The following is a 27,277-nucleotide window of genomic DNA, read 5'->3' as shown; positions in this document are numbered from 1 at the left end:
CGCTACCATTTCACTCCCTTCGAGGGGAGGTACGGCCCGCCGGATATGACGTAAATAGTTGTTCTCTGGAGGCGGAGCGAGCTAGGGGAGTGGCTTCGGCCCCAGCTGCGACTATGGAGGAGGCTGGCTACCGGGTAAGAGGTGACGGAGAACCCAAGAGGTCTCCGGCTTGACCCTTCCCTTCGTCCTTTAGGAATCTCGGTCTTGCCCCTTCTCTGACCCTTCCCTACGATCCTCCTGGCCCCCGATCTCTCAGCGCATGCGCCTCCTTCGGGCCCGCAACCTCGGTAAAGTGCGTCCGCTTCCCTGGTCTTTTTGCGCATGCCCAGGCACCGCCCTCCGGCGGAACCCTCTTCCTTGCTCTTGGCAAATGCGCATGCGGCCCTCCCGCCCCCTGGCGCGCACATCCCCCGCTCCCCTCCTTCTGTGCACATGTGCAGGCTGCTCCTGAGCCTCACCCCGCCCCCCCCGACCTCCGTAGGTGGTGTTCGAGAAGGGCGGAGTGTTCCTGCACACGAGCGCCAGGGGGCGCCACCAGGACCCAGGCTCCCTCATCGCTGGCGTACTGCGCCTGCTCGAGAAGGTGGTTCCCGGGAGATGGGCGTATCTTTGGTCGTGGGGGTGGGTCAGGGGTGGGTCGGAGGAACCTGGGCGGGGTGGGGCGGGTCTCCCTAGGGTAGGGGAAAGGCGGGGTGACCCTGAGTCTATTGGACTTTTTTTCTCTTTGCCCTTCCCCCACCCCAGGATAATGACGTCATCCTGCATTGGGCCCCAGTTGAAGAGGCTGGAGACTCCTCCCATGTGGTCTTCTCCAGGAAGGTGGGCGTCACACCCCCCAGGGTACATTCAGGGCCCCTCCCCCAGGGTGTATTCAGGACCCCACAGCCTGTCCTTGTGCCCCTTTGAGGGGCTCAGTGTCTGCTTTTCAAACTCGAAGTCACGGGGCAGAAGATCTGGGTTCCAATATGATGCAGTTGAAGTTTGAAGTTTTGATTTCTGGATCCTACATTCCTCACTTGTTGAATGCAATAGGGTTAGGCCCCCTCGTTCCAGGGGTGGGTCCAGAAATGCCAGGGTATCCAAGGTTTTACTATGTCGTTTTACTCCAGGAGCCTGGTGGGGGAGACCCCTGTGCCTCAGAGGAAGAGCCGACCTTTGACCCCGGCTATGAGCCTGACTGGGCTGTGATCAGCACCGTGCGCTCCCGGCCCCCTGAGCCTGGCCCAGGTAAGTCCGTGGGTCCCTAGCCCAGCAAGGCCCAGAGAACTTGGGCCCTGGCACAAAGATGCTGAAAGCACAGGTGGGAGAGGACTAGGTGGGATTGAGCTGGGCCTCAGGCTGGGGGGTGGGGGAGGTGGGAAGGAGTCTAGTTCCTGAGGAAGGTGGGAAGATCACCATGTGGGGACTAGACAGGATGAGTGGCTGAATTTGGGGATAGGATCACAGGTGGGGGAGATTCTGGTGGAGGTGAGAGAAGAGAGAGGTGTGGAATGAGAAGAGCAATTATAGGACACAGGCGATGATGGTGGCGATGATGATGGTGATGATGATGATGGCGACGACGCCACGTGGTCGGTTTGAATCAAGGGTGGTAGCTCCAGGCTGGGCAGTTAGGGGACTATTGGCCTTCTGGAAGGGGGCTTCAGTAGAGGCATTGGGGCAGAAGCCAGATTGTAGGAGTTTGGAGTGCATGGGCGATGAGCAAATGGGGACAGCAGGCGTAGACAGCTGACTGTGTCAGGTGAGAGAGAGCAGGAGGCCCAGGGAGGGTCCTAGAGGAAGCTGGAGCACATCCCCCCTCCCCCACCCCAGCAGTCTCTTGCTCCCTCCCTCCAGCTGCAGGGTCCAGCAGCTCCCAGGCTTCCTGGGCCTTCTCAGTGAGCCTGGGGGAGCTGAAGTCGATACGGCGCTCCAAACCAGGCCTGAGCTGGGCCTATCTGGTGCTGGTGACCCAGGCGGGTGGCTCCTTGCCAGCTCTCCACTTCCACCGGGGAGGCACACGGGCCCTGCTGCGGGTCCTCAGCCGCTACCTGCTGCTGGCCAGGTCAGTCCCTGCCAGGCATCCCTTGTGCCCTACCTCTCCCTGGCCCCCGTGTGTTCCCGTCCTGTCACGTCACACATCTTCTCCTCTTCCTTTTTGTCTCTGCCGGGCCCCAGCTCCCCCCAGGACTCGCGCCTCTACCTCGTCTTCCCTCATGACTCTTCCGCTCTCTCCAACTCATTCCATCATCTCCAGCTCTTCGATGACGATAGTTCCAATGTGGTGTCTGTGAGTTTCTTGTCTGAAGGCTGGGGGGGAGGGGAGCGGGTGCTGGGCCTGGGTGAAACAGGGAAGGCAAAGCGTTCCCCAGGGCGGGAAGGGAGATGGTCTCTGTCAGTGGGGGCCGCACCACGAACTTCTCTCTTTTACCCTCTCTTCAGCGTTTTCTCCAGGACCCTTATGCAGCCACTTTTGGTGGTTTCTCACGGGTGACCAACTTTTTTCGGGGAGCCCTTCAACCTCCCCCTGATGGTCCCCCCACCAGCCGTCCCGAGGCCCTTGAGGATGAGGAGCCAGAGCCTGGCTTTGAAGTTATCTCCTGTGTGAGTGCCTGGGCAGAGCTTTTAGGCTGTCACCCTAGGAGGTGGGGAGTAATGTTAGTTGTGGCCCCGGGTGGACAGTGTCTGAGTGGCACTGGATGACCTGAGAGGAGGTGGGGGGTGAGCTGTGGCTGCAGATCACCATTTCTCCCCACGTGGGGTCAGTGCAGGTGCAGCTGGGGCCCCGGCCCATGGTTTCCCGGGGACAGCCTGTGACAGAGGATATCTGGGCCAGCCATGTGGGCCCAGATGGGCGACTTCAGGATGTCGGGGAGCTCAAGGCTCAGATCTTCTCAGGGGTGAGTGGGCCAGGGCGCCTGCGGGGGGCAACAAGGGAAGGGGATGGTGATGCGGCCAAAGGGTGTTTGTGTGACTGCTTGGTTTGCATCTCCTTAGGGCTTGTGCCCTTCTTTGAGGAGAGAGGCCTGGAAGTTTCTTCTTGGTTATCTCAGCTGGGAGGGTTCAGCTGAGGAGCACAAGGTCCACATCCATAGGAAAACGTGAGTGAAAGAGCCTTCTGACCCCAAGTCTCCAGACCCCCTACCCCCAAGAGAGCCCTGTCCCAGAGCATGTGCATGGAAGCTGGCTGAAGCTTCCTCGGCCCTGTCCAGGGTCCCTGAGAAGCTGCCTGCTGTTGCTGGCTGGGGGACCAGGCCTGATTCTGATGGCGGTCTGAAGCTGACTCTCTTCCTTTCTCCCCCCACCCCCACCCCCGCTCTCCTGGTGGGTGTAGGGATGAGTATTTTCGTATGAAGCTGCAATGGAAGTCAGTGAGCCCCGAGCAGGAGAGGAGGAACTCATTGCTCCATGGATATCGCAGCCTCATTGGTCAGTGCTGAGCCCAAAGGGCAACGGGGTGGGCCTGAGGTTAGGGTGGCTCTGGCCTCACCGTCTGCTCCCCTTCCTGCAGAGCGAGATGTGAGCCGTACTGACCGCAACAACAAGTTCTACGAGGGGCCTGGGAATCCGGGCCTGGGCTTGCTGAATGACATCCTTCTGACCTACTGCATGTATCACTTTGACCTTGGTACGAGCAGGGGGGGTGTCTCTGCAGGATGGGCGGGAGCGCAGTGAGAGTTAGGCTTGGATGGACGATGAGCCATCACATACCCACCAAATGCTTGGTTGTGGACCCACAGAGGAAGAGGGGTAACCTGTGGGGTCATTCAGTGCCACATGTCCCATGCCGTGTCCACGCTCCTAGGTTACGTCCAGGGCATGAGCGATCTTCTCTCTCCAATCCTCTTTGTCACTCAGAATGAGGTCGATGCCTTTTGGTGCTTCTGTGGCTTCATGGAGCTTGTGGTGAGAGGGGAGTTTGGGGGTCCTGTTGATAGGCTGGGGGTAGAGGGATGGGCTCTGTGATGACCTTGCCTTCCTTGAACGTTGTTCTTCCAGCACGGAAACTTTGAGGAGAGTCAGGAGACGATGAAGCGTCAGCTTGGCCAGCTTCTGCTGCTGTTGCGGGTTCTAGATCCTCCACTCTGTGATTTCCTCGGTAATAGTAGCTGCTGATGGTCCAGGAGTCTTGGCCAGAGTAGACGGGTTCTAGAGTCAGGCAGTGGCTAGCCAACCTCCATGTACAGAGAAACCAGAAGGGATGGTGTGAGACAAAACATGAAGGACGAAAAGCCCCTGAGTCCAAGCGTGCTCACTCTTCACTAGTTTTCACTGGTTCCTCCCAGTTTGCCTTAGCCAGACTCAGGTTTTCCTCGTAGTTCTTGCGTGTGCACTGGGCAGAGGAGGGTTGGGGGTCACCCAAGCCGTTCCTTTCATCTTGAGCTTTTGGCTGTCGGTCCAGCCTTTCTTACGGACGCTCCTAGATTGTTAGCTGACATCTGATCTAAGGGCTGTTCTAGTCATTCCTCTGTCTCAGAGGGTAAAGTGGGCTTATTTCTCCACTGCTTTTTTTCTCACTTAGTCGAGAACTCTTATCTAGGGCTTTTCTTCTGCCTGTCATAAAGCCCCTTGACGGTGGGAGATTGTTTGGTTTGATTTGGGAGGAGGCCTCCCAGGGAGGCTGCCCTGAATGGGCGGACTAGCTACGATTTGAAAGAAATTTGTGATTGGGAGCCCTGCTCTGCTCAGAGTGGGAAGGGGGGAGCACCTGGGACCAGCTAGAGAGCTCGTGACCCCAGATGCCAAGGCAGAGGGCCCTCATCCTCTCCCCTCAATCAGACTCCCAGGACTCTGGCTCTCTCTGCTTCTGTTTCCGCTGGCTGCTCATCTGGTTCAAGCGTGAATTCTCCTTCCCTGATGTTCTCCGTTTGTGGGAGGTGAGTGGAGGCTGCCACGGGGAGAGAGAAGGCCCCCCGGGGAAGAAGGGCCCTGCTGACACTGGCCTGTCCCCATCCCAGGTGCTGTGGACTGGGCTCCCAGGCCCCAACCTGCACCTGTTGGTGGCCTGCGCCATCCTTGACATGGAGAGGGACGCGCTCATGCTCTCTGGCTTTGGCTCCAATGAGATCCTCAAAGTGAGGAGGGCCCCCCACACACTTAGTAACCCTGGCCCCTCTCTCCCCTCCCTGAGGCTGTCCTGTCTGTTCGTGCCCCATGGCCCCTCTCATTCACTCTGGCCCATGGGCCCCTGTTTTCTCCTCCACTGCCCCACTGCCCCCCTGCCCCATAGCCCCTGGGAACGTCCCCTCCCTGAGGCTGTCCTGTTTGCTTCTCTCAGCACATTAATGAACTTACTATGAAGCTGAGTGTGGAAGATGTCCTGACCCGGGCCCAGGCATTGTATGCGCAGCTGACAGCCTGTCAGGTGAGACCTAGACACTCCTTGCCCTTGCCCTCATCTCTTCCCACCCAATTTCCTAGCTTTTCCTTAATCCACTGTTCTTAGCCCTCCCCTAAGAAGGGCTCCATACCCGCCATGGACCCTTCCCCCCTCACTCTGGCCTCTGCCTCTCCCCCCAGGAGCTGCCCCACAACGTGCAGGAGATCCTGGGCCTGAGCCTGGCCCCAGCTTCCACACCAGGCAGCCCTTCCCCCTCAGGCTCACCCCTGCCTCTGTCACCCACCCCAGCCCCTGAAGCCCCATCCTCTGTTTCTGGGGGTCCTTCACCCACTCCCCAGGCTGACAGCAGCCTGGAGATCCTGCCTGAGGACTCGGGGCCAGATCCCTGAGTGTTATACCTTGATGTGGTCCTCACTGACTCTGCCTCTCCCATTCTTCCCGCACACGCACTTTACCCCTCCCTCCTTTGTCTAAAGCTCTGCCCTTTCTCCTCTTATTCCTGACCTGGGGCGAGGGGGCTGGGGGTCACATCCTCACCAGACTTGGTGTGGATGGGGGCGGATCTTGCCCTCCCATCCTGGGAGGGCACTTTCTTTCTGCCCATTAAACGGGGTCACTTTGATGTTCATGTTGGCCTTGCTGTGTTGTGGGCAGTCGGAGTTTCCCCTGACCCCAAGGAGGGGAGCCAGGGAACTGGCTTCAGGGAGGAGACTTTGAGAAAGGTCGTGGGGAAGCAGGGGTCACGGGAACTCTGCACAGTGAATGGGAACAGGAGACCTCTTTCTACAAATGTTTTTTTATAGTTTTTAACATTCATTTTTATAAGATTTTGAGTTCTGATTACTCCCCTGCCTCCCATCTTCCCTCCTCAGGATGTCATGTAGTCTGATTTAGGTTAGATACTACAGATTTTTTAATTGGCTTTCCCTGATCACCCCTGCCTGGAGCCTGTGAGCAGCTGACCAAATGGCCTTCCTGGGTCCATGTCTGACCCTGGCTACGCAGGGGCGCAGCGGAGGCCGGGCCTTCCTGGCCCCCACCACCCTGGCTGAGCAGGGGCGCCGTGGAGGCTGTGCCTTACTGGCCCCCACCACCCTGACAGGGAGGCTACTGACTGAGGGAGGCTCCTGGGCCTTGTGGACATGAAGGGGCCTGCCCTGGGGTCCCTAGGTAGCCCTGTGTATCTTCTGGGCTGCTCGTAGCCCTGACTTGATGGCTGTCTCCACCCATCCGTGGGGGAGGGCCGTGTACTCCCCAGCGAAGTGCAGGCGGCCCTCAGGCTGTGTCCAGTCCCAGTGCCAAGGCTTTTCCTGCTCTGGGTCTCTGGCGTGCTCGGGCCTGGGCTGTGGGGGCTGCACCACAAATCCACCCTGGCTGTAGCGGTTTTCCCCCCAGCGCATCACGGCCCCTCGCCCGTCCCAGAGCTCCCGCACCTTCTCCCCATGGAGGGCAACGACATCCCTCAGCACCAGGCGCAGGGTCTCCTCCTCCCCCAGGCCTGCGAAGGCCGCTGTGGCGTCTGACCACGTGTAGGATGCGAGGAGGAGACCCCCGGCCTCCGTCCTGTTGCCTTCTGGGTAGTAGAGAGCACGGACTGGGCGGTCAGTGGATGAGTGGCCCCCCACGATGCCCTCGTCCTCCCAGAAGGGCTTCCGGAAGCTGAGGAAGATCTTGGTAGCTGGAACATAGTGGATACCGCGGAGTGCCCGGCGGAGGGCGGGGTGGAGTGGTGGCTGGAAATCGATGTGGCTCAGGGCTGTGGCGGTAGTGGCCAGTAGGACGTGGTCAGCGGCCAGGGACAGCAGGCGTGACGGCTGCCGGGGGTCGCAGTAGAGGATGGAGGCGCCTTTATGATTCTGGGACACCTGGAGCACAGGGGCTCGTAGCAGGACCGGGCCCCTCAGGGAAAGCAGGAGGGCGCGGGGCAGCTGGTCCCAGCCGTCGCGGATACGCCAGTACCTGGGGCACAGAAGCAGAGGCTGGTGGGTGGGGCCTAGAGCAGGCCGTTGCCAGCCGTCCCCTGCCCCTCCCCTGTACTCACCTGAGCTGATTGTTGAGGTAGCTGTGGGCCCGTAAGGCCTCCGCGAAGTTCAGGGAGAAGAAGCCGTCCTCAGCCAGCACATCTCCCAGGAGGTGGACGGCGGCCAAGCTCAGGTTCCCTTCTCCGAGGAGGTAGTCCTGGTGGGGGGGGGCAGGCAGGGGCTGAAGCAGTCACGCCAACTCCTTGGCTGGCTCCTGGTCTGTCCCCAGCCTCCTGTTTTTGGCCTCTGTTTCTCGGGCAGTGTCAAAGGGGATGTCCAAGCACGTCTGTGCTGACCCTGTGTGACTTGGCTGTGGGGCCTAGATGGCCCTTTAAGCCTTGGGTTTGCATCCTGGCCCTGCTCTTTGCAGTCAGTGACTTGGGACCAATCCCTCCCCCGATGCTTCCCAGCGCCAACTCCTCCAACCCTGCCTTGCTTGGCTGCCCCTGTTTGTAGGGTCCCGGACTCGGCTGGAAGAAGCTTCAGGGCCATGTGACTTCATTTTACGGTTGAGGGAACTGAGGCCTGGGGGTGAGGTAGGGAAGGGTCAGAGAACTGCTAAGAGACTCAGGCAGAATTTGAACTCCGATCTTATTGGCACTGAGTCTAGTGGTCAGTGCACTAGCTTGCTGTTCTTTCTCTCTGTGAATGACCCCTGGGTTCAGGTAGCTGTGATGAGGGAGGCCCTACTCCCATAGGCTCCTCCCGGGGCCATTTCCAGCAGAGGGTTCTGTGGACCTCAGCCAGTGTCTGTCCCCCTGCTTGTCCCTGCTTCCTCCCCTCTTGCTGTCTCCACACTGCCGCACCTCCCCCTTCCTCTATGCCTCCTCCTTCCTTCCCTCTCCCATCTCCCATCCCCCCTCCCTCCTCAGCTACGTGGTTCGGTGGAAAGAACCGTATTGGGGGTTGTTTCCTGTCTGTGCCCCTCTGGCAAAATCACAGCCACCCTGGGCCTCAGCTCAGCAGGCAGATCTGGGGCTCGGCCGGGCTTAGACTCACTAGCATTTCAGGCCCTCCCCTGCAGCTGTAGAGCCTGGAGCCCAGGATCTGTCTTGTCTTCCCTGGCTCTGGCTCTCTGGCCTCTGTCTGGGTGCCCCACCTGCTTTCCCCCTTTCTATCCTTTCCAGGAATATGGAGGGTGTAGACCCAGTTACCACAGAGCCCCCAGAAACTAGGGGTTTCCCAGTTGGCCCTTGGCCATAAGCTGCATGGGAGCAGCACTTTCCTTGGGGCCCTCTTGGCAAAGACCCCTGCCAGGCAGCGAGGCTGGGCAGAAGGGCAGCAGGACTGGAAGGAGGGTGAGTGGGAGTTGGATGGCTGGGGTCCCTAAGCCCACTTACCAGAAGGGTGTAGCTTTCAAATTTTTTTATCATCCGGGAGCAGCCCAGGTGTTTGAGGTCATAGAGGGCCTAAGAGAGGAGGAAGGATAAAAGATGGTGTCCCGTCCTCCTGTCTTAGCTTTCCCTATCTCACATTCTTTGCCCCATTCTCTGACCCTCCTACCACATCCTGCACGGCCCTGGTCACATCTGTGCTGCTTGCCCAGAGACCCTGTGGTTGGGCCCTGTTCTATCAAATGCAGAACTGAGGGACCTTCATTGGAGGTCCACAGAGGGGAGTGGTTTGTCCAGGATTTGGACCCTACTCTTCTGTGTCTGAACCTAGGGCTCCTTCCTTCTCATTCTCCAGCACCACTTACCTGGGAGCCCGCCCCCAGCCCTGGCCTGGTCTTGGGGAACTGTTAGCCAGGTCCCTGGACCCATTCCATAATACAGGCATCAGATCTGGAAGGGACCTTGGTACAGATGAGGAACCCCTCCCACAAGCATGTGTGGGGGGGTGACAGGGTTGGAGGGCGGGGCCTGTGTTGTCATAGGTATGGGGGATGCTTGGTGGGGGGAACAGCTGGCCCTCACTTCTTCCACGGGGCTGCTTGGAGCCCCAGGATCTGTGAGTACAGGCCAGGGGCCCTGTGTGCCCTGGGCAGGTCATTTCTCTGGCCTCGCCCTCCTTTGTAAAATGGGAGGGGGTGAGGTGAACTAGGTGCCTTCTGTCCCGGAGCTGAGCCCGGGCTCTGGACTCACCTTGTGTAGGGCCATCTGGTAAATGGCCTCCGGTGACTGGCCTTGCTCAGAGGGCTGCAGCGGGTAGCCCAGCTTCTCGGGCGCTGCCTCGACCACGAAGTTCCGTAGCTTTACCCCATTCGCCTCAGTCCACGCATTCATGTCAGACTGAATGAATTGGGCTAGGGGCAGGCCCAGGTGGGCACAGAGCTTTAGGAGGATCCTGAGGGGAAATGAAGGGACACAGACCCTGTAGTTAGGATCTAGTGGTGGGCTCAGTGATGGAGGCAGGGTTGGAACCAGGGGCTGCTCCATACCTGTGGTTGGATGGTATCCTCATGGCCCCCAGTTCTCCTAGCCAGCCTGTCTTCTCATCCCTGTATGTCAGGATCCGCCCTCCGATTCTGTCACTGGCCTCCAGCAGGGTTACCTGGGAGTGGAGGTAGTTAGTGCAACTACCCTGCCCCCCAGTCTGTACCCTGACCTTTGGTTGGGCAGTATCCAGGGTCATGGTCAAGCAGAAATTTTGACTTAGGCACTGCTGGGTGAGGAAACAGGGATTTCCTACAACATGAGAGCCTTCACCCCAGCCTGTTCTCACGTCTAGATTTTAGTGAAAGGGATGGTGTTTCGCCCTCAGGTGGGAAGAATGGAATTTCATTCCCCTGAAGTCTGCAGAAATGAGAGACTGGCTTTCTTACAGATGCTGGCCACTGGCAGTTAGGTTTATGTGGGACTTTCCTACAGATTCAGGGAACTGCCTTGGGATGGGCTTGTCTTTTTCCAGATGTCTGCACGCAGACCAGGTTGGTGATGGTGACTTCCTTTCCCCATCACCTTCCCTCCCCCATGAAGTGAATTTGGAGTTCAGAACCCAAAGGGGCCTTGGGGCTTCTCTGGTGTGCCTCCACCACTTGACAAAAGGGGACCCCAAAGCTCAAAGTGCCTAGGGGCTCGGGGCCTTGGAGCTGGCTTGCCTGACCTTGTGTCCAGCATCTTCCAGCACCTTGGCTGCCACCAGCCCGGCTATGCCAGCCCCCACCACTGCCACCCGCTGGGGCCGTGTTGTCTGGTTGAGACCCTGGCTCATGATGTCCATTAGCTCCCTGTAGTCTGGATCCAGGAAGCACTTCAGGAAGGGGTCATCTCCAGCATCTGCTTCATTGGCTCTGGTGAGGTCCAGGAGGAGGAACAGACCTGGGAAGGGGAGAAACCAGGAAAGGAGGGAGTGTGCCTTAGGGAAGCAGAGCCTTTTGCCCCACAGTCCTGGCAGGGGTAGGACCCTCCTTCCCCAGCTACCCCTAGGATACTCACCCCACCAGCGCATGACTTGGAAGCAAGATGGAGATGGAACTGGGGCTGAGGAGAAAAGCTGCACCTGTGAGCCCCTCAGCCAGAGTCTTGCCCCCACTAGCACTACCTCTATCTCCCCATCCAACCTTCATAGCTCTAGCTGTCTGAATGGGAGGGCTTATCTCTTATTTCCAGCTCTGCTCATCTGTTTTCTGGATTTTTCTCTGTGTCTAGAGTTCATCTTTATCTGTCTGGACACCTGCCCCAATTCACATCTCCAAAGTTCTTTCCTAGTCCACCTTTCTAAATCCCTGTCCCTGGCCATGTCTGAACCTCACTCCTGGCCTGTCTCTGGATCCCTGCCTCTGCCCTTCTCTCTCCTTATCCATCTCTCTCCCTGCTTCTGCTCATTTCTTGGGATCCCTGTTTGTCTCTCTCAGTTCTTCCTGCCTTCTTCTCCACTGTCTTTCTCTCACCTGTCACTACTGGGGTGTGGACAGCAGCCTCCCAAATCTTGGGTCTTCTCTCACCCTTTGCTTGTGTCTCTGTGAGGTCAGGCTAGGTAAGAGTGCAGATGCCTTCTGAAACACACCCTGCCCGGCCCCCACGTTCTGCTTTGGGAAGTCCAGTCTACTACTAAGGAAACTGAAACTCTTCTTCCAGAGTTTGGCTACTGGCTCGGGCCTGACTCCTGCCGGCTTCGCTATGGTTGAGAATGGTGGTCAGGTGGTGACGAGAAAGGCAGGAAGTGGGACTGCTCAGCTGCTTCTCCCTAAATAGTTTTCTCGGGGGTCCGTAAGCTTTGGTGGTTGTGCTGTGCCCGGGACTTTCCTGGCTGTCATCTCTTAGGTCTCTTTCTGTCTCTGTTCTATCTTTTTCTTCTGCTCTTTGTCTCTCAGAGCTGCAGCTAGGGACGAAGACCAGGAATAACAAAGCCACTTTATTCCTTCTCAGCTCTATCGGGGGGATGGATTAAAGAAGGGATAGGCTGCCTGAGATGGATGGCATAGTGGACCTTCCCATAGCTTAGAGCCGAGACCCTTCATCATGCTTGTATATCTTTAGTTTACTGATGCCCTCCCTAAGTTGTGCTGCCTAAAATTGAGCACAGTATTTCAGAGTGATCTGATCGGGGCCTTCTGTGATTATTTGGGGGTGGGGATGCATCCCCACTTTTATGTAACTGTGCGCAAAATATATACAAAATAAAAACATGGTGAGGGGAAGTGTTAGGAGCTGAGGAAATCCAGAGAGGCCTCATGTAGGAAGTAGCTGAGCTGAGCACAGAAAAAAAAATACAGATTTTAAGAGGTGAGAAGGAATTAGATACATTTGAAACTAGTACAAAGGTTTAATGAACCAGTGAAGGAGACTGAGGAGGGGCCGGGCAGGAGCTCCCCATTTTTGTCTCTGTCTCATTTACACTTTTTTGTCGCCTCTCTGACTCTGTCCCTGATACGATCTCAGGCTGTGCGTGTGCATCTGCGTGTGTGTGTGTGTATGTGTGTGTGTGTGTCTGTGCGCGCCTTGCTCTCTCATTTTCTTTGTGTCCATGATTCTCAATCTCTGTCCTATGGGGCCCTCGAGGGCAATGTTGCAGAAGTGGGTGGGGAGGGAAGGCCTTTAGGATTTCTTCTGAAGTTCAGAGGAAGCTGGGAAAATCCTAAAGATAGACCCTGAGGGCTCTGAGGGTGATTCAAAAGCACATGATGGGCCCCAGAATTTCCAGGTGGGGCCCCAGCAGAGTCTGAGAGACTGGAGGGAAAGGTCAGGGGCCTGGTGCTGGACTTCATCCCAGCTACATGTAGGGAGGAGTCAGCAAGTCATTAAACGGCAGAGCCAGGGGTCTGTGCCTTAGACTTTGGGGCTGTTGCCCCTCAAACGTGGAGTCTTTGTCTCAGGGAATCCCATGAGGAGGGAATAGGCGATACCTTGAGAGATGCCCTGATCCAGGTGCCCCCCCCCACCCGCTGCACATAACTGTGTTCTTATATCAGCAGGTGGCAAGGGAGGCCTGGAGATGCCCAGAGATACCGGGGGACAGACTTCGCTGCAAAGAGACAGAAGTAGTGACATGGTATCAAGACTTGAGACACTGAGACAGAAGAGGGTCAGAGAGACATGGGGACCAAGACACAGGGGGAGTCATCAGAGAGACCTGGGAGACTCGAGGGAGATGTAGTGAGAGAGGAAGGTTTGCAGACTGAGAGGTGGAGGTGGAAATGAAAGCAGAGAGAAACAGAAAGTTCAGGAGAGAGACACAGAGAGAGAGGACTAGGGAAACTGAGACAGACAGAGACAGAAAAGGTAAGGAGACGCAGAGAGATGGAGAAAGGAGAGAAGCGCGGATAGGGAGAGAGAGGTAAAGAGAAATGGAAAGCAAAAGAGAGGGAAAGGGGGAGAGAGAGACAGAGAAAAAGAGCAGAGAAACAGAAGAGAGAGAGAAAGGACTAGGGAAACAGGACAGACAGAAAAGGTAAGGAGAAGCAGAGACAGAAAGGAGAGAAGCAGGGATAGGGAGAGAGAGAGGGAAAAGAAAGGGAAAAGGGGAGGAGAGAAAAAAACAAAAGGGGAGGATAGGGAAAGAGAAAGAGGAGATAGATAAATGTACAGAGGGAGATGAAAAGAGGCAGAGAAAGGAGAGAGGGAGGGGAAGAGAGAAATATAGAGAGGAGAGACAGGGAAAAACAGGAAGAAGGAGATGAAAAGAGAGGGAAAGAAGAGGGAGAGAGAAAAGGAGCAGAGAGACAGGAGAGAGGGAAGGGTAGGGAAAGAGAAAGGAGAGGGGAGAGACAGATAAATAGATGAAAAGAGGCAGAGACAGATGAAGAGAGGGAGGGGAAGAGAGAGATAATGTAGAGAGGAGAGACAGAGACAAAGATAGAAGGAAAGAGATGGAGATGAAAAGGGAGGTAGAGACAGAAGAGAGACAAGAAGGAGAGACAGAAGACAAAGAGAAGGAGATAGAGAGGGTTAGGAAGAGAGACAAAAAGAGAGAGGCAGCAGAGAGATGAAAAGAGAAGCAGACGGAGGGGGAGACAGTGAAGAGGCGGGGGGAAGGAGAAAGAGAGAGACAGAGAGTGAGCAAAAAGAAGAGAGAAAAAGCAGGGGAAGGAAGAGAAAGAAAGACAGACAAGGAGAGAGAGGGATAGGGAGAAGACAAAGAAAGAAGAGACAGAACAACAGAGAGGGATAAGGAAAGAGGAGATAAAGAGAAGAAAACAGAAGAGACAGGAGAAAGAGAAGCAGAGACGGAGAGGAAGAGGGGGAGGGAGGAAGGGCCTGTTGCTCTGTCCTGGTCAGACCCCATTTGGGCAGCACAGTTTAGGAAGGACATTGATGAGCTGGAGTTCCAGTGGAGAGCAGTCAGCATAGTGAAGGGCATTCAGCCTCAGGGGATGTGGAGCTGACTTCAGGCATCTGAAGGGCTGTGGTGTGGACGATCCACTTGTTCCCCGCAGCGCCAGTGGCAGCCCCAGAATCGAGGGTTTTGGGGACTGAGGCTGGCCGTCCTGGCCCCGGGGAAGAGAGGACTCAGGCCCCTTGAGTGACATGGCTCAGCCTCTGTTTCTCTCCCCTTTCTGGCTGGAGTAGATCCAGAGGGTGGGGTTCACCTGTCCCTACCCCCAGAATAGAAAATGGCTCCAGGCAAAAAAAAAAAAAACACAAAAAACACATGGGGTTGAGATTTAAAATTGGAAAGAATCATAGAAGTCAATGAATCCAACCTCCTTATTTCGACAGATGGGGAAACTGAGGCCCAAGCATGAAATTACTTGCCCACAGTGACACAGGAAGTATCAAAGGTGAGATTAGAACTCAGGTCCTTTGACTCGGCATACAAATTTTCTTTCTGTGGTCCTACACGCCTCCTGCCTTCTGGGTTCCTTTTCTGTGCAGATTTAGAAACTCCGGTGTCGAGGAGATGTCTTGGGAAGCATTGGCGTGGGCCGGTCTCACAGCCTGCAACGGTGTTTTCAGCCATGCTGGTGCTGATGTGTCTGTCTGAGCTCAATGCGGCAGCACCCCAAAGGGCTTTACTTTGGAGAAAGTTTGAGGATTCTCCTGTGGGTCGCCTATGTCTACATTTGCTCAGGCTCTAGGAGGCCTCTGCTTCTCATTCATTTTCTGTGATGGGGGGAAATACTGGCTGTCCTATGTCACTCACCACACTGTCCATGCTGAGCCCCTATGCAGGCATGGGGACCCTGTTACCTGCTTCAGGGGACTCCCAGATCCAAGCCATAAGGAACCTGCCTTCACGGACTTCTCCAGTCTTCTGGAGAGGGGAAAGCATGGTGGGGGATGTGAGCGAGCTAGAGGAAGTGACTTTCTGGGAAGGCACTCAGCCTCTGGGGTCAGACCGAAGTCCAGTGAACTGGAAGTCCTTGGCAGGAGCGGCCTGCCTCATGAGGAATGCACATCTGAGCCGGCCCAGTGTGGAGGAGGCTACCTGAGGGCGCAGGGCTTCCCCCCTCCAAGGGTCTTCAAGCAGATGTTGGATTCTGAGGGTCTTAGGAACCCCTAAGCCGAAGGGAATATGGGGGCATAGAGTCTCAGGGCTGAAAGCCACCTTTCCTTTATAGGTGGGACCAGCCCTGCCTGTGCTGAGATGCTGCAATTCTGTGCTGTCCTCTAGTCTAGCCTGGTCAGAATTCAAGACAGAGGGCAGGAACTGGCCTTGGTGGTGGAAGGGCCCCAGGGGCAGCCTTTCCAGATCTCGCAAGGGTAGTCGGGCAGTCAGGCAGCCCTGGCTCAGGGACCTCTCTTGGTCCCAAGGCAGTCCCTTCCACTTGGGGGACAGCTCAGATCCTGAGAAATCTCTCCGCACTTCAAGACAGAAATCTGCCTCCCCGTTTCAGCCATCCAGTTCCTAGTTCTGCAATACAACTCTATTGAATCAAACACATTCCACTCAACTAATGTCGATTAAATTGACTGCTAGGTACAAGGCTTGTCTTGAGCCATAAGAAGGAAGGAAAGATGATCTATTAAGTGCCTGCTATGTGCTAGGGTACTGTGTGAAAGGCTTTGCAAGTATCTCCTTTGATCCTTGTGACAACCCTGAGGTAGAGCCTGTTATTATCCCAATTTTACAGTTGAGGAAACTGAGACAAATAGAGGTGAAGTGGAAGGGTGTTCTTGGTCTGCCTAGACTCAAAGGCAAGGGATGAAAAGTTGACTTCAAGGAGCAGCGAGGAGGCCAGTTTGACTGGACCAAAGAGGAAGGAGGAAGGGTCAGTCAGTCTGGGAAGGTTGACAGGAACCAGTCAGGGAAGGGCCTGCCCAGAGTCAGGATCCTGGAAGCCTCCAGTCCAACCCCGACCTGAACAAGAGCCCCTTCTGCAGCCCTCTGGACAAGTGGCAGCCCTGAATGCCAGGCTGAGGTGGTCACTGAGAAGGGGGCAACCTGGTCGTACTGAACCTCTCGTCTCTGTCTCAGCAGAGGGGAAATGTGAAGGGCTAATTAGCAGAATTCAATAATGAAATTCAATAAATATTTATTAAGAATGTACTATGTCAAAGGCACTTAGCACAGTGCCTGGCACCAGTAGATGCTAAATAAATGGTTTAATTAGCAGAAGTGCTACCCCAGAGCTGATCTTGGGGCAAATGGCATTGACAGAAAAAGGACCAAGATTGGCACATGCGCTGATGGTCAACAGCCCCAGCACTAGATGGTGAGAGTTCCTCTGGGATTCTCTGGGGACCCTGCATTAGCAGTGACCCACTGAAAGATGGGACTGGCATGATCGGATATCCTCGTTTCTCAGTGACCCCACAAGAGACGAGTTCACTTTCCCTCACCCCCTCTTTTGGTTCGGGCTTTAACTGCTGCCCTTCATGAGTCAGAGCAGCTTCTTGGAGATAACTTTGGCTCGTTCACACTTACTGCCACCGCTGTAGACTGAGCCACATGTTCTAATTATTACCCTCCTACGTGCAGCTGGTGACCATTTTCTTATTTTGCACATTTCCTCTGTATTGGCATTATGCCCCTATTGTATTACAGTGTGTTATCTTTGCCTCATCTTGCTGTTCATTCTGGCCCCGTGGTTTTTCCCTGTTTTGCTTCATTATGTTATTTCTAGACCTAATGCTTTTTTTGTTGTTGTTGTGAGTCATTTCAGTTAACTCTTTGTGACCCCATTTGGGTGTTGTTTTTTTTTTTGGCAAAGATGCTAGAGTGGTTTGCCATTTCCTTCTCCAGCTCATTTTTACAGATGAGGAAACTGAGGTAAACCAGTTTAAGTGACTTGCCTAGGGTCACACAGCTGGAGTCTGAGGCTATATTTGAACTCAGGTCTCCTTGACTCCAGGCCTGGCACTCTATCCACTGAGCCACTTGGTTTGTTCGCTGTTGTGTCCTAAGGGGAGATGCAGGGATTAGGTATGTATTATCCAGTAAAGGTGTATGGTGGATGAATATGACTTTCTAAGGTGACTTCTGGGGAGCCTGGGGTGATCATCCTATTATCTCTTTAATTATCTGCTAATCTCTATGAATAGATAATATTCAATTATCTCCTTATAGATATTAGATGTTCTGCTGGATAATTCCAGTGTGCTTTGGCCAACTTTGCAGGGAATGCAAAGCCCCAGAGGCATTTTCCTGGCCTCCAAGATTTGGTTTCTCACTTGCAAGGAGCTGGGGGCTTGAGCCCAAGAGGAGAGAGCTCTGCATGTTATGGGAGCTCACCTGGGCTATAGAATTTCTTTCTCTGAGAGCAGAATCCCAGTTTTCCTTCCATTCCACCCCGCACCTACTTTTGCTAGCTTTTATATTACTTCAATTTTTGTTGTTAAAAAATGTCTAATTTTTTATGGGTTGGAGCAGGCCTTTTTTTTTTTAAAGCAAACAATAACCTCTGATAAGCTCTGTAAAATGTACTTTGGTGAATTTGCACAGGGCAGTATCTGGGAGTTGACTGCAAGTTTGGGACTGGATAACATTTGTGCCATGCTGACTCTGTAAAGCCTCCTTTGTGCATGGCACTGGAGAAGCAGGTGGAGGAATAATGTTGGGGTCTCCCTGGGACCCCCAGACAGCTGTCAGCTGTCCTCAGGACTTGTTGATAGGGGAGAAAACTGCAAAAAAAAAAAACCAAACCCAGCAAGTTTGCTGAAGACACAGTCTCGTGTGGCAGATTGTTCATTTGCCGTTTCATCTTTTGACCATCCGATCAGACACCAAATAGGAGTTCATAATGTGATGATTGTAACAAGAGAGGCCAGACTTTCCCTAATGGTAGCTGAGAGGAAACTGGAGATTCCCAGAGTTCTCTTTCTTCCAAGTGACTTTCCATTTTCTTGTTACCATACTCCTAGATTGACCTTGTAAGCAGCCGGCACCGAGGCATGAGCCCCAGGTCAGTGGTAGAGTGCGCAGTCAGAGAGTTTGAAGACGATGCCCTCTAGTGAGGGGTGGGGGTGCTGTGGCTTTTGGGACCACCCCTGGATCCCCACAGAATATGTCCCTTGGCCAGTGGCTTGGAAGGTAATGGTGGCCACCTGGTGGCCACAGTCTGCTAGTGCTGGGCTTGGGAGGAGGTCATAAAGAAAACTCTTCATTGGACACAGGTGGTCCTGAAATCCCTTCTTGCTCTGGTCTGTGATTCTTTAAGTGAAGACAGCGAGGTCCCCATCCCTGGAGGCCGGGCTCCATTTAGTCATTTCGGTGTTTTGACAGCCGTTTTGTGGTTGGCGATAGTCATAATTGCCCAGTTTGATTTCTAAAGCTGATTGTTTAAACCCAAGAGTAGATTTTACATGTAGCCCCATTGTACTCATCTTTTTAGATTCAGCCCAACCTGCTTGCCTGTCAGGATCTTTTTAGATCCCAGCTCTAGTATCCAGTGGGCTTTCCGTCCCTCCCAGCATTGTGCCATCTGTAAACCTGATAAACTTTCCATCTATATCTTGTTGCAACCCAAACAGATCCCTGGGGCACTCCACTAGAGACCCCCTCCAGCTTGCTAGGACTCTTTAGTGACTGTTCTTTGGGTCAGACTCCAAGCTGGGGCTGGGGATCAGGATAGGTGGGTCCCAGTGTCTGGGGGCAGATTTGTGGTTTGGGGCCAAGTTTGGTCATCAGCTTGGGGTCTGGCCAGAATCCTCAGGAGTTCCACCATCCAGCCTGTCCTCTCAGTCCCCTAGGTGAGCATCCCTTCCCTAACTCTTCCAGGTACCTCCAGAGAGGCCCACACAGCAGCAATGTTTAATCTGGCACTGGGGGCAGTTGGCTGCCCTGAGGAGAATCATGGAAGGAAAGACTGTGCAAAGTTGAGTACTTTGTAAGCCTAGAGCCCAAGAGGAATGACTAACTTGTAGCTTGTCCTGGTGGTTTACTTCCTCATTCATCCAAAAAGAAAAGTATCCTAGCCCTGAGATACTGGCCACTCACTATGGGTAGGCTCCTGCAGCTGTCCATGATCCTTCCCCAGTGTCCTTCGATAACCAGTGTAGACCTCTCCTCAACCAAGCCCCCAACACCTGAGAAAGGCCTAAAACCTGGACTGGCCAATCAAGGAAAGACATTTTGGCCCACCGTGGCCTTAAGCTACCACAATGCCTCGTGTGCTCTGGCATGCTTTGCTTTCCTTTACAATGTCCTTTCCTGGGTCAGCAACTACAAGGCCAGATGGTAAAAGAAACACAGACATCCTGGATCTATAATTTCAGTTGCTCTCAACCACTACTAAGTTCGTTCTTAGGAAGACAAACAAAATTAGACTGAATATGAGTGTTTATTTCTCTCAAAGCTTGCAGAACACGTATGTAGAGATCCGCACGGGAGCTCATCACGTAAGTGAACCCAAAGATGTACAAAGAGGATTTTCATATGTTCAAAGCAATTCCCTCTCAGCCCTCCCTCCCTTCCTGGCTCAGGAAGCCAAATGTACTAACTATAATATGAGGAAGGACTTTCTTAATTGGATAGATTGTAAATACAATAAGATAGGAGAAGTGGCAAAGTGTCAACTGAAATTATAGATCCAGGCTGTCTGTGTTTCTTTTACCATTAACATGACATAATATAACAAACATAGGAAAAGTCCCATTATTCAAGATGGTGTCCGGCTCAAGCCTCCTCGTCCTTGGTAGTCATAAACAGAAGAATGTTCCCCGTCAGCTTCATCTGGCCTTTTAGTTGCTGACCCAGGAAGGGACATTCTGAGGGCAAAGCAAAGCATGTCTGTCACGCCAGGGCACACAAGGCATTGTGGTGGCTTAAGGCCAGGGTGGGCCAAAAGGTCTCTCCTGATTGGTCAGTCCAGGTTTTTGGCCTTTCTTAGGTGTTGGGGGCTTGGTTTGGGGAGAGGTCTACACTGGTTATCGTTGGGATGAGATGGCCAGAGGAGGTGAAGGAAGGAAGCGAAGAGGAGGCAGCCAGTCCAGAGAGGGCCTGTCTACATGCTTCTGTGAAAGTGTGGATTACCCAGGCAAAGAGTGGTTTGTGATTGTGGAGTCTGAGTAATGCAAGGAAAGAGGAAGATTCCAGTAAGGGCAGAGGATGGGGAAACAGGCCAGAGCCAGAGACAAGATGAGAAAGAGAACCAGAAGGAGAAGAACTCAGGGACTTTCCCTGGGCTGGGGTCATGAGGACATGGCATCCAGAGCTGGAAGAGGCCTCCTCCTTTGGCTAGAGCAGGAATCTGGGGCCCAGAGCAGGGAGTCTGGCCAAGCCCCTTCAATGATTCCAATGAAGCCCCAGTCTAAAGGAAAGGGGCTCCTTCCCACGGCGAGCCTGACCCCTCCTGGAGGATGCTGAGGTCCTGAGAGGGACAGGAAATTGCCCAAGGTCACATAGCTGATAGGAGTCAGAGTTTGAACCCAGATTATCAGGTCACAGATGTGGAACTGGCAGAGAGGCCACCTAGGCCTCATTTTGCAAAGAAGAAGAATGACAAGGTCACCCAGAGGTGACCTGCCCAATGTCTCACAGCTAGGAAGTGGCAAAACCAGGTTTGGATTCAGCTCTTCCGGACTCCATACCCAGAGTTCTTCCATTGCTCCATACTGTCCAAGATCCAAGGGTCGATTTCTGATGTGAGCCAGTGGCCATGGCAGGACCACAGTGAACCTCATGAACCGGTGAAGGGGGCTTCCTGGCCACGGACTGGTCTAGGAGTGGGTGTGGGGGGGCTTATAGCTAGCTTGTGGGTCTCCTGAAATCTTGGCTTAATGGAAGTCTCCACCCAGAGCCGGGCTTCCTATTTTCCTGTAGCCTCCATATGGCAGTGTCCCTGAGCTTCACAGGGCAGCTCGGGCTGCAGGGCCCAAGTGTCTGTGTTTTCTCGGTTGACCTTCACAACCTACTGTCATGCTACTGTTATCCCCATTTTACAGATGAGGAAACTGAGGCTGATTCTAGTAGAGAAGCAGAGTGTCCGCTCAACTCAACCACAGGAGGTCTTCAGTCTGTGTTGACATAATGGCCCTTCCCCTTGGAGAGAGCAGGCAGTGTGGTCCTGGCATCAGCCCGGGGTGGAAGTGATCAGAGGCTGGTCACCAGACCAGGGCCTGGCTGCGGAAAGGTCTTTTGAGGTGTCCTTCAAGGTGGATGGGACACACCCTTGATCCGCTGAATTTTTCCCTAACAGTGACCAGTAAACCGTCAGCCCAGTGGATCTCGTAATGTCCACGTTGGTGGGTCAACGTGTGTGCTGCTGTGGAGTGTTGTTCATGCTAGCTGGCCTGCCCCTGAAGTCGGGGAGAGAACAGGAGGGGCCTCAGAGTGATGATAATAGCTCACACTTATCCATCATCTTAGGATCTGCAAGGTTCTCTACAGACGTACGCTGTCATTTTATCAAACAACAGCCGTACTGGGTGGGTGGTTTGATGACCCCACTTTTCCTATGAGGGAACTGAGGCAAAGAAAGAGTAGAGTAACTCAGCTGGGGCCACACAGGGAGGAAGGACACACCCAGGCTGTCCTCTTGAGCCGGATCCAGGCCTCTCTCCCCATCCATTGTACCAGGCTGCCCATCTGAGGGTCAGCGGGAGACAGACACCTGGGGCCTCCTGATCTGGTCAGCGCTGAAAGGAATCTGGCTCTCACATGCCTGACAAGTGCCTTCCTGACTCTCTTGGTTTGTAGACCACCAAGGACAGGGAGCCCACTACTCTTGAGGCAGCCTCTTCCACACTAGGACCCCACCAATTCTTGGAGAGCTTCTCCTCGCTTCCAGCCTCTCTGTTGGCCTGCCTTTTTTTTAGAGTTTTTTTTTTTCGAGCCTATCAGGGTTAAGCGACTTGCCCAGAGTCACACAGCTAGTGAGCATCATGTGTCTGCGGTTGGATTTGAACTCAGGTCCTCCTGACTCCTGGGCCGGTGCCCTATCTACTGTGCCACTGAGCTGCCCCTTCGCCCCCTTTCAATGTCCCTCCTTTGATCTCAGTCTATTCCCTTCTTCACAGCACGGCCCCTCCGATACTTGAAGGCCGCTCTCATCTCATCTCTCCCCAGCCTTGTCCTCTCCAGGCTCGACCCCCTGTTTCTTTAGCTGATTCTCACTGGACGTGGACTCCAGGCCGGTCCTGACATCGTTGTCCTCCCGTGGATTCTCTCCTGCTGTCGATGCCCTCCTTCAGCCATGGAGCCCAGAACTGAGCCCAAGGCTCCAGGTGAGGCCGGACGAGGCAGAGGGGTGGTGGGACTATCACTTCTCTTCATGCAGCCCAAGAACACGTTGGCTTTTTAGTAAAAACACAGTCCCCTTGCACTCCTGTTGGCCTGTACCCCACTGTGGCAGTATGGGGGTGACATGTGGGCAAATCCTTGTGAATTATAGAGCAATGTGGGTTACCTGCCTTTGTGGTCTTTGGAAATAAATGGTCATCAGTCAAGGCGACATGCGTTTGTTAAGTGCCTACAGTGTGCAAAGCTCTGGAGATGCAAAGAGAAGCAAAGATAGTCCCTGCCCTTCGTGGGCTTACAGTTTAACGGGGCAGACAACGAGCGAGCGCCTCGGTGCATAGGAGATACAAGCAGAATAGATGGGAGGTGATTGGAGAGGCTCCAGCAGGAGGCGGCACCGGGAAAAACAGAAGGTACAGGTGTAGAGGGCACAGAGATGGAGAGTTGTGCCTGAGGAACTGAGGACAGGCCAGGGTGGCTGGATTAGAGAGTCTGGAGGGAGAAAGGTTGAAAAAAGATGCTGGAAATGTGGAAAGGGGCCAGATGGGGAAGAGCTTTCAAAGACAAAGAGAGGATTTTATATTTGATCCCGGTGGTCATAGGGGGACACTGGAGCTCCTTGAGGAGGTGAGGGAAATGGTCCAACCCATACTTTATTTATTTTTTTATTTTTGACTTGCCCAGAGTCACACAGCTAGTAAGTGTTATATGTCTGAGGCTGGATTTGAACTCGGGTCCTCCTGACTCCAGGGCTGGAGCTCCATCCACTGCACCACCTAGCTGCCCCCAATCCATACTTTAGAAAAATCATGTTGTCGGCTAAGGGGGTGGGGGAATGGATTGCCGTGAGGAGAGACCAGTGAGAAGACTATTTAATAGTCCAGGCAAGAGGTGATGGAGGCCTGCACTAGAGTGGTGCCGATGGGGTGGAGAGAAGGGCACCCACTGGAGAGATGCTGTGGAGGCAGAAATGACAGCCAGTGAGTGGGCCTCCAAGGTTCCAGCCCTAGGCCCCTGGAAGGGTGGTGGTCCCAACAGACACAGGGAAGGTGGGAGCGGGGCAGGTCACTAAGCCCAGTTGGGACACACAGCCCAGCTGGGCGGAACAGTTTGCTTCCCTGAAAACATACAGTTGGAGGTCAGCGCAGAGGTTTGACTGCAGCACTCAAGGCTTAATTGCTTGTGTGCCCCTGGACAACAACAATAGTAAACAACAGTAATACCTGGCATTCATATAGTACCTCATGGTTTGTTTGCAAAGTGCTTTACATACATTATTTCACTTGATCCCTACGACAGGGTGAGGGAGGTGCCTTTATTATTGCCATTGCACAGATTGACAAAACTGAAGCTGACAGAGGTTAATTGACTTGCCGAGGGTCACATGGCAAAAGTCCCAATTCCCCGGCCGACATTCTGCTCATTGTGCCACCTGTCACTGGATCTCATTGAGCCTCAGTTTCCTGACTTGTAAAATGGGAATAACAGGGAGGCCCGGTGAACGACGTTGTTGTGAGGTCGGATGAGATAATGTATCTGTAAGGGGAGGCTTAATAAAAAGGAGTTTCTCTCCATCAATCTTACTTTTCTCCCCGTGGAGTGTGGATGTGCCCCTCGGCACTTTGTTAGGACAGAGGTTGATTCCTGATTAGGTTGAAGAGACTGGGGGCAGACCAAGGTGGCTTGGCTGGCCCAAAGAAGCCTGGAAAAGTGAGACCACAGACCCCCTGATTCCCCTTTCTTTCTTGTGCTGTAGGTAAAAGGCTCTCCTTCAGGGCACCTCTGAATTCTCAGACAGTGAGTGATTGTTCTCCTGCTGTCCCCTGGGAGATCTGCTTCTCCTGGCCAGTCCATCTCTGGCCCAGCTGGACTCGCCCTGGGACGCCCAGAAGGAGAGAACCCCGGGAAACAGGAGGCCAAACCCTAGAAAAGGGCTTTGAGCCCTGGAGAAAGGGGAGACGGAAAGGAAGACACCTTGCTGAGTTTTGGAAGGAGTCTTACAAGCTCCCCCAAGCTCAATCATCAAAGGACCCGCTCACTTCCCCACACTGAGAAAATAGCCTGGCCGCAATCAGACCACAAGCAGCAGGGCAGATGCTGACATGCACCGGGTGACTCCCCACTGGGAGTTTCCCATTTCAGTGAAATCCGAGGTCTAGTGCAAGGGGAAGAAAGAAAGCTGGGTAACTAATTAGGAGAATGGGGAACCAGCAAAGAAGACTTAGAAGGAGGGGTCAGGCAGGGGAACCCAGTGTTACAAGAGCTACAGCATAAGCTGGACTGTGTCACTCCCCTTCTCAAGAGTCCTCAGGGACTCCCAGGTACTTCTCAGATAAAATACAATTCAGATCAGCATTTAAAGCCCTTCACAACCTGGCCAGCTTCCCTTTTGCAGACTCATTTTATGTTAGTCCCTTTAACTGAATGCTCCATCCAAACTGGATGACAGTAATGGCCATCCACCTCCACTCTCCGTGTCTGGGATGCCCTGCCTCCTCAGGGTTCAGCTACCTCCTACAAGAAGCCTCTCCAGATTTCTCCCGTGCTTCCTGCTCTTTCCCTGTCATCTTGTTCTGACCAGCTCCTCCAGAGCCATCGTCTTAGCTCCCCACAGCTGGGCGGCTCCAGGAAAGGGAGACATGTGGTAATGATCCTCTCTGCAGACTTACGGGAGCACTGTGACCTCTAGGGCCCTGCTGGCTTTGGCCATGGCGTCTGTGAAAGATCGCACTGTATTATCTTGGGGATTTCCTTTCCCCAAAATAAATAATGACATATGCCACCCTGCTGGGGAAAAAAAAACATCGATGTATTGCCCAAGTGAAAGAAACGGAAGCTTCTTGAGGACAGGGGCTGCCTCCGTGTTAGTTTTGTGTCCCCAGCACCCGGCATGGGGTCTGGCTGGAGGGGGTGAAGAGCAAATGTAACCCCATATCAGCCTGAAGAAAAGGAAGAAGTCAGAGAAAACCCATGCCTTGACATCCCCCGGCCACAGTGTAGCTTCTGGAGATGTCAGAGACAGCGGCCCCCAAACAGACAGCCGACTTTGGGTGGACAAGCCCTACCTGAGTCTGAGCAGCTCGCCTGTGGGGTGGGAGTGGGGAGGGGAAGTTCAGGTGCTTCGGCTTGTAATCAACAGTAGCTGGAGACAGCCCCCAGGGTCCTGCGGGAGAGGCTGGGTGGAGATGTGCTAGGGGAGATGGTTGCTGTGGAGACTTGCTGCTACCTTGGGTCCTGAGGGAGTCTGCACCTGGCTGGGGAGGGGGAGGGGAGCTCCCAGGTCAGGCCTGGCGGGGCAGGTGAGTAGGAGGCCCTGACAAGGTGGAGGTGGGGTGAGGGTCCAGGCTGCCCCCCAGCCTAGAAGGCTCTCCCTCGGTCCCTTTGCCTCCGGGCTCAGCTCATTTTCCAGAGGAAACCTTTTCTGGTCCTGTGCCCATGGCCCCCTCCTCCCCTGCTGGCTCCTTACCCCTGAGGGTAACTCCCTTTGATTCACACTGTATCCATCCCATACGACAGAGTTGTTTGTCTTAGACTGTGAGCTGCTTGGGGCAGGGCTTAGCAGTGTCCACTGGACGGTGTCCGCTGGAACAGTGGCTGTTGATTAAGTCGTCCAACTCCTTGTGACCCCATGTGGAGTTTTCTTGGCAAAGATACTGGAGGGGTTTGCCCTTTCCTTCTCCAGCTCATTTTACAGATGAGGAAACTGAGGCAAGCAGGGTGAAATGACTTGTTCAGGGTCATACAGCTAATAAGTGTCTAAGGCCAGATTTGAACTCTGGTCTTTCTGTCTCAAGGCCTGGCAGTCAATCCATTGCGCCACCTAGCCACTCTAATAATCAGCTATTACAAACACATGCCCTTTAAAATGCCAATCTCTCCAGAGGAGCCCAGCATCTCTGAGCCAGAGGAATCTTACCCCATATGGGGCAGAACCCGGGGCTGAGGTCAGTTGCCTGAATTGCCTTGAAGGTTTTGGGGAACAGTAACTGTTAGAATTAGAAGGGCTTATGTTTCCACAGGTAGAATAATACAGAGATTTAAAGAACAGCTCCAGGAAGTAGTATACTGTAGGTGGGCTTGGGCTTAGCCAATAAAAAGTAAGTGGATTGCTCCCAAAAGACCCCAAAATCAAGATAAGGGTCGAGCCAGCTCAGACCAGTTGGGGTCAACCTGAGGACACCTGCAAAGTGCTAGTGCCCCTGCTTAATAACTTCATTACTATTATCTGACACACCCCGCATAAAATTAGAACCTCATTAACGAGTCATGGGACATATGACCAAGGGAGGGGGAATACTTGAGCATATCAAGGGGAAACATGTAAGGAAGGGTGTAACCTGGGAAGGGATGGCCCAATCCCGGCCTGGGAGGTTTCACGCCGAATTCAACTGCATAAAAGCACACTTGCCCTTACACTCAGGGCCCACCCCTCCTGAAGAGGGGTGGAGCCCCCTTCTGGCCAGAAACGTCTAAATCCTCTGTACTATCTTCATAATAAATTTTCTTGATACTAAATTTTTGGTGTCAAGTCTATTTCTAACAGTAACCCACGATGGTGTTCGGGGCATACAAACCACTTGGTTAGAAGCTGGACAACGTCACTCCCTCTCTCCATGCCCTCTGTGACCCAGATGTCCAGAGCCCTAGTGGGCCAACCCACTTAGAGTGAGCTGGTGTTTGACCCGTGTCCTGCCCTTGTCTACTCCATGCATCCATTTCCTGATGACCCTGTGTCTGACACCAGATCTAGGACCCTTGGGCCACTAGGGGAGCTGTAAGGTGACCCAGGCGGGGCAGGAGGGCTAGAGGAGGGAAGAAGAGAGTGGGCAGAGGGCGAATGTCCTAATCCAGAGGGGAACGGAGGTCTCAAACGGATCCAGCTTGTGCCTACAGCCCAGCTTCTTTTCTGCCCAGGGTCCTCCATGCAAGGACAGCT

General features: G+C 53.9%; 2 protein-coding genes across 6 annotated transcripts; one reads left to right on the top strand and one right to left on the bottom strand.

Annotated features, from left to right (window-relative positions):
* Positions 1 to 18: 18 nt before the first annotated feature.
* Positions 19 to 26,856, top strand: TBC1D17 (TBC1 domain family member 17). Of its 4 annotated transcripts, XR_002327745.2 has the most exons (18): positions 19 to 134; positions 482 to 583; positions 745 to 819; positions 1,110 to 1,227; positions 1,837 to 2,044; positions 2,158 to 2,269; positions 2,422 to 2,583; positions 2,751 to 2,879; positions 2,977 to 3,080; positions 3,314 to 3,408; positions 3,491 to 3,607; positions 3,785 to 3,885; positions 3,979 to 4,078; positions 4,759 to 4,856; positions 4,938 to 5,054; positions 5,258 to 5,344; positions 22,171 to 22,328; positions 24,098 to 26,856. XR_002327745.2 is itself a non-coding variant. In XM_021003468.2 (17 exons), exons 1-17 carry the CDS (start codon positions 114 to 116, stop codon positions 22,243 to 22,245), a joined length of 1,821 nt encoding a protein of 606 aa, XP_020859127.1. In that variant the 5' UTR covers positions 19 to 113; the 3' UTR covers positions 22,246 to 22,555. The 4 variants fall into 4 exon arrangements, 3 of the variants coding, with proteins under 3 accessions (XP_020859127.1, XP_020859128.1, XP_020859126.1); XM_021003468.2 differs by lacking the exon at positions 24,098 to 26,856 and having other exon boundaries at positions 22,171 to 22,555; XM_021003469.2 differs by lacking the exon at positions 24,098 to 26,856 and having other exon boundaries at positions 22,122 to 22,209.
* Positions 6,101 to 11,827, bottom strand: IL4I1 (interleukin 4 induced 1). 2 transcript variants are annotated; one of them, XM_021003472.2, is made up of 8 exons: positions 11,174 to 11,827; positions 10,719 to 10,763; positions 10,387 to 10,601; positions 9,722 to 9,834; positions 9,426 to 9,627; positions 8,682 to 8,750; positions 7,362 to 7,498; positions 6,101 to 7,279 (listed from the first exon to the last, which is right to left on the bottom strand). In XM_021003472.2, exons 2-8 carry the CDS (start codon positions 10,729 to 10,731, stop codon positions 6,487 to 6,489), a joined length of 1,542 nt encoding a protein of 513 aa, XP_020859131.1. In that variant the 5' UTR covers positions 10,732 to 10,763; positions 11,174 to 11,827; the 3' UTR covers positions 6,101 to 6,486. The 2 variants fall into 2 exon arrangements, with proteins under 2 accessions (XP_020859131.1, XP_020859132.1); XM_021003473.2 differs by having other exon boundaries at positions 11,228 to 11,827.
* Positions 26,857 to 27,277: the final 421 nt, after the last annotated feature.

Source organism: Phascolarctos cinereus, unplaced genomic scaffold (genome assembly GCF_003287225.1).
Source record: "Phascolarctos cinereus isolate Bilbo 61053 unplaced genomic scaffold, phaCin_HiC Scaffold_726;HRSCAF=1367, whole genome shotgun sequence".
In the NCBI taxonomy this organism is placed as follows: domain Eukaryota; kingdom Metazoa; phylum Chordata; class Mammalia; order Diprotodontia; family Phascolarctidae; genus Phascolarctos; species Phascolarctos cinereus.
This window is presented reverse-complemented; position numbering and strand designations above follow the sequence as displayed.